This window comes from Nomascus leucogenys, chromosome 18 (assembly GCF_006542625.1).
Source record: "Nomascus leucogenys isolate Asia chromosome 18, Asia_NLE_v1, whole genome shotgun sequence".
Classification (NCBI taxonomy): domain Eukaryota; kingdom Metazoa; phylum Chordata; class Mammalia; order Primates; family Hylobatidae; genus Nomascus; species Nomascus leucogenys.
In genome coordinates, this window is record NC_044398.1 from 37281891 (window position 1) to 37287890 (window position 6000).

Below are 6000 nucleotides of genomic sequence, written 5' to 3' on the forward strand. Positions count from 1 at the left end.
GTGATAATAGTAGCATTTAAACAACCAGGCACTATATTAGGCATATTAAATATATTAACTCATGTGATTCTCAATTGCAATGATAATAGCCCTATCAGGCAGGTACTATTATTATTTCCATTTTGTCAAAAAAGAAACAAAGGCACACAGAAGTTAGATTATTTACCCAAAGTCCCATAGCTACTAAGTGGCAGTTTTCTGAAACCAGGCAATCTGGCTTTGGAGTCCAACATCTTTGGAGTCCACTGCAATGCAGATGAGTGATGGCCAAGCAGTTTTAAAAAAAAAAGTTACTGTCTGCAGTAGAAACTGGAGGTCAGGGTATGGGTACCTTGGGCAAATTACTTAACCTCTTGGAGCCTATTTTTGCATCTGAAAAATCAGGATAATAATTGTACCTGCCTTGTAGAGTTGAGGTGACGATTAAACAAGATTAGGCATGTGACGTGATTAGAAAAGTGCTTGGCACTTTTAAGAGCTTTCTGTCAGCCATTATTATTATTTGTATTTTAAAACAGCTCAAGTGGTCAGGGAGAAATGAAAATCTATTAAACTGAAAATTTTCCTGCCAATGTTAGATTTGTAGATTCTATAGATTACTAGTACATCAGATCCAATATGAAATGCAGTCATAAAAGATTTTCACAAAAACTTAAGGACTGTCACTGTGACAAACCCCAGCCCAAACAGTCCAGGACAATGGCTCTAAAAAGCAAACACCTTCAATTATCAGGCTGTGTACATGTAAACACAACAGGAACCAGACTTCTGAGTAGCTGCAAACTGCAGTTCTCTGTGATGGGAGAACATGCCCCAGAACAGCCTGTCGGGTGGTAATTGCCAGCCCTCCTCAGTCACATATGTATAAACAGAAAAGAAAAACAAAATGAGGGCTCAAATAAAAAGCGTTAACATTCATTAAATGCCTGACACTCTATTAAATGTTTTTCATGCATTACCTTCTTTAATCCTCACAACACCCTTCCAAAGTTGAACACGATACAACCACACTGGTTTGTATCACTTTAAATGCATGACTACACATCTCAAATGGGCCCTGAGCACTGCCTGGGAATCCAATTCTATTTCTCTAGTACGTTCACTTTCACCCTCTCTAGGACTCTGTCACATATCTCTCCTCCAAGTTCCCACACCTTTCCTCTCCCCTGCTGCCCTCCCTCTCAGCTGATGGATGCCTGTACCAATAGACTCTTTTCCCACCACCCACTGTATCTGCACCTGTTATCTCAGCTTCCCCTCTAGTTACAACAGAGTAAGTGTCCCTGCTCATTTCAAAACCAACTACTCACCTGCTTAGGGTCTCCTCCTTTCTCAGGTATTCAACAACCACCCTTTACAATGTTCCCCTCTTTCATCTGCAGCAGTTTTTCCTTTCTACGAGTTTAATCACATTGCCATATAAACATTCTGCTTTCTTCTATCTGGAAAAAAAAACTCTACCCAAACTTAAGGCCCCTCTTCGCCATTAAAGTTGTTCTTGTCAAAATGATTAAAATCCTCCTAATTACCAAAGTCATCTTATACAGTAACATTTAACGTGGTTGACCACTACCTCCCTCCCTTTTTTGGCTTCGCCTCTCTCTTCTTTGTGTACACTATTAAACTAGATGTCTTCACCAGTCCCATGTATTTTAAATACTATGTACAGTATATGATGCCGATTCCAAAGGTTAACTCTAGCCCGACATCCTCCAGGACTTCAGATTTAAATTTCTAAAAAGTACATTTGATATCTCAACCCAAATATTTACTAGATAATTTATGTGTGTATATTTCACCATACTAAAAAAAACTACCAGGTAACTGATAAATGGAGAGAAGGTGAATAGGTAATGTGAAAAATCAAATGTGCTAAACGTTCATGGCACCTGTAGGTGGTAGGTGGTTAGAGTCCTCTGCAAAATTGTTCCCAGCTATGCTTATGTCTTCTATTGGGAAAAACCTACTAGGCATCTCAAACCTAACACATTCAAAACATAAGTACTGATTCCACAACTTTCAAAAATGAAACCTACCCCATCCTACAGTTTTCCTTGAGTCAAGGCTAGCATATGAGGGCCTTGGCATATGGTGGCCTTGGCTATCGCGTTCATTGATATTCTGAGCTTCTAGAGCAGCGTCTGGCACACAAGAGGCGTTCAAAATAGCTGCTGAATGGATTGATGAATTCATGTTCTTTCTTTCTAGGTCCCTCGACCTCCACCGGCTCTTGAGTCATTGGGAAGTTCTGGGCTGTCTTAGCGCCTGATGATGGCTTCTTACCAATCATAATACCACACGGCTGCTCCTCAGGGAGTTGGTGGCCTTCCCCTACCACAGAGCCACAGGGTTCCTGTCCCAGTCCCGTCACGCATAAGCGCCCCAACACGCGTCACAGTGCAGCTGGCATCACATGGCCAGAATCGGGTCCTGCCCTCGGGCTGCAGCGACACTACCTCACAGCTCAGGCCCACCCGGGCAGTCTCCCGGGCCAGGGCCACAACCCACGCCTTGGGCCCCCTGCACGTCAACGGCATCTTCCTTCCTCACGCCCGCCCTCCCACAGCCCGGCGCGGCGGACTCCCTCACGCCCCCTGCCCTCCTGGCCCCCAGCCACCTTTCCTCACCTGGGCCTGCGGGGCCGCCCCAACTGCCCCGCTGCAACCCCAGTAGCCTCGCCAATTGGGTCCACGCCGACCCTGCCGGCCTTCGTCGCTATCCAATCCCACCTGCGCCCGCGAGCCTGCGCACTGGAGCTTTGCCCTGCGCCGCGGCCCTCTGCCTGCCAGGCCGGGAGAGACAGAACCTGCTTCTACCGGTCTTCCAAGGCACTGAGAGCCCATCGCCGCGGACGCCGCTGTAAATTCCCTGCGGGCCCTGTGCACCACCCTGTGCGCGTCCCCCTCTCCCAGGCCAGGCTGATAATGCTAACAGCTCTCTGAGCTATGCTCATATCCTGAACCACTGAGGACTGTGTTCTCCAGGAATGCTCGCCTGACCCACACCTGCCCCCTAAGCCCCTAATGAGGCCCCAGAGGGCTGGGATGGGGGGTCTCTTTGTACTATCAGAGCAGGGCAGATAGGCTATTGCAAAAGGAGTCAGAGCCTGTGCCAGAATATGAGGTCAGTTGGCTGCTAGGTCAATTAAGACAACTTCAGCAAGGGTGGTCAATGTAGAGGGAATTCAATCGTTGACATTGCCTGAAAACAGGAAGCCAGAATCTTTTTATCTTAAGGAACACACCTCTATTCATTGGTCCCGACCAGAGCCACTTTGGTGAATCCAGATACCCTGAAGGTGTGACAAGACCTGCCTCACTTATCCCCCAGCCTTCAGTGCTGGTCCCACAGAGAGCCATATGCTTGAGCTGAACAGCAGTTAAGCAGCGACAGCTACCCTCTGTCCAGGCTCTGAGGCCAGCTTTCTGCTCCGTGAGTCACTGACAGTGAGTCTCTAGAGAGACTTTTTCTTTCTGCATCAGCCAAGGTACCCTGCAAGCAATCCACGCCATTGCCATGTCTTAGTTTGTTTGTGTTGCTATAAAGCAATACCTGAGGCTGGGTAATTTATGAAGAAAAGAGGTTTGTTTGTTTCTCAGTTTCACAGGCTGTACAAGAAACATGGCACCACCACCTGCTTTTGATGAGGGCCTCAGGAAGTTTCCACTCATGGCAGAAGACAAAGGAGAGCCAATGTGTGCAAGACAGAGGAAGAGAGAGAGGTGGGAGGTGCCAGGCTCTTTTCCACCACCAGTTCTCATGAGAACAAAGAGTAAGAACTCACTCACTTCCACGAGACTAGCACCAAGTCATTCATAAAGGATCTACCCACATGACCCAGACACTTCCCACCAGGCCCTACCTCCAACATTGGGGATCAGATTTCAACATTAGATTTATTTTATTTATTTATTTATTTATTTATTTATTTATTTATTTATTTATTTTGAGATGGAGTCTCGCTCTGTCACCCAGGCTGGAGTGCAGTGGCGTGATCTCAGCTTACTGTAACCTCCACCTCCCTGGTTCAAGTGATTCTCCTGCCTCAGCCTCCCCAGTAGCTGGGACTACAGGAGCATGCCACCATGCCTGGCTAATGTTTGTATTTTTAGTAGAGACGAGGTTTCACTGTGTTGGCCAGGCTGGTCTTGAACTCATGACCTCAGGTGATCCGCCCGCCTTGGCCTCCCAAAGTGCTGGAATTACAAGCGTGAGCCACTGCACCCAGCCCAAGATTAGATTTAGATGGGACAAATATCCAAACTATATCACCAGGGTAAGATTCTCCCTTAAAGATGGACCCCATGTCTAATGTTTCTTCATAGTGCCTAACATCAAGATTCTGCGCTGGTCATCATTTCACAAACATGAGCAGCATGGCTGCTCCAAGACACACAGAGGGAATAACCCCCACTCACATCACCAGGAAATCCTTGCATGGAGGCTAAATGAACAGTTGGTAAGAGTGGACCCTGAAGTCTCATTCCATCTCCCCCAGACTTCCTGCTTGACCACACAATATTCCCAGAAGCCACTGACCCAGAAGGCTCTTCTTGGCCTTCTGTCCTTTTACCTGTGAAAAATTCAAAGAACTATAAAGTTTAGGGCCAATCACAGTTTACTACCCTTCTTTGGAGGCCTCTTTAAACCCTTGAGTCTTACCAATTACCGGTAGCACTAGGAGCCTTGCGAGCCTGGCCTTAAGTCCCTGCTTTGCTACTGAATAGCTGGTGACGTTTGGCAGGTTACTTCCCAACTTGTGTCTCAGTTATCCTTTTTTTAAAAAAGGGGGCACAGTTGCAAGTGCTTAATGAGACAAAAAACAGAAGCATTCATCACCGTGCCTGGCAGTGAACACTGCTTTTCTTGCTCAAGAGGTTTGAGCCATACGCTTCTCTAGGTCTGTGACTCTCCCAGAGTTTCTGGGAGTTCCTCTCTCAGCAACAGACCCACTACAGTCTCCATACTTTAGGGGTAAGGCTGGATGCCTGTCACACATCAGTCTGGATGAGTTCATGCACCACTCGTCCAAAAGTGAATCCAAAAGTGATTCCAAAAGCAGAGGCCAGAGACCTAGTTGCTAATGTTGCCTCTCCTCATGGTCCTAGGATTCAGCCACACAGGGCTTCCCATTGCAGCTTCAGGTCCTCCTCCCTCCCCAGTGCAGGCCCAGTTTCACTCTCAGGTCCTCCAGCCCAGGCCTCAGTTCTGCCTCTTTTAGTCCATCACTCCAGATCCACTTTCCAACAAGGCTGGGAAGTCTCTTGGTTGTCCCCCGCCTGCTGCACCACAGCCCCCAGACACCGCCTCCTTATTTCCTGCATGGTCCGAGGCTCAATGCTAATCCCTGGGTGTCTTAGTCTGTTTTGTGCTGCTATGACAGAATTCCTGAGCCTGGATAATTTGTAAAGAACAAAACATTTTTTTCTCACAGTTCTGGAGAATGGAAAGTCCAAGATCAGGTGCCAGCATCTGGTGCGGGTCTTCTTGCTGCATCCTCCAGAGGAGAGGAACATTGTGTCCTCATGTGGCAGAAGGCAGAGGGCAAATAGGAAAAAGGAAGCCAAACTCGCCCTCTTCTAATCGCATTAATCTCACCCAGAAGGACAGAGTCCTCATGGTCCTTTCACCTCCCGAAGGTCCCACCTCCTAACGCTGCCACAGCAGCAACCAAATTTCTTTTAATATTAATACATGAGTGTAGGAGGGAACAAACATTCAAATCATCACACTGAGAAGGCTCAGCTGGAGGAGGAGAATTGGCCAGCACATGGAGGCAATGCTGGTTTTGGAATTTTTGTCTTTGCAGTCCTTGGCCTTGATCCGGATACCCAGACGCCCTCTGAGGTGGACCTCGAGGGCCATGCCAATGTCTGCTCTCTGCTGAGGTGGGGCTCATCTACTCCTTACAAATATAAGAACTTACTGCCAAACATACTCTCCTCCAAGCCATGGGTCCCCAGATACATTCAGGAGGACCTCAGTGGATAGCTGGAACTC

The 6000-nt window shown here is 47.4% G+C and overlaps 1 protein-coding gene across 45 annotated transcripts in view; it reads right to left on the reverse strand.

Moving 5' to 3' along the window:
• The window catches only part of PTPN20 (protein tyrosine phosphatase non-receptor type 20), a 91660-nt gene extending 88927 nt beyond the window's left edge, over positions 1-2733 (reverse strand). For 24 of the 45 annotated variants that reach the window (XM_030797904.1, XM_030797895.1, XM_030797894.1 and 21 more), the window contains exon 1: positions 2628-2733. Coding sequence is in view for 8 of the 45 variants with exons in the window: in XM_003278201.4 (XP_003278249.2) it covers positions 2284-2290 (7 nt within the window). In the remaining 37 variants the exon portion in view is untranslated. Of the gene's footprint in view, positions 1-2283; positions 2408-2627 lie in introns of those variants that run through there. The other 21 variants (XM_003278201.4, XM_030797906.1, XM_030797914.1 and 18 more) reach the window with 4 other exon arrangements.
• Positions 2734-6000: the final 3267 nt, after the last annotated feature.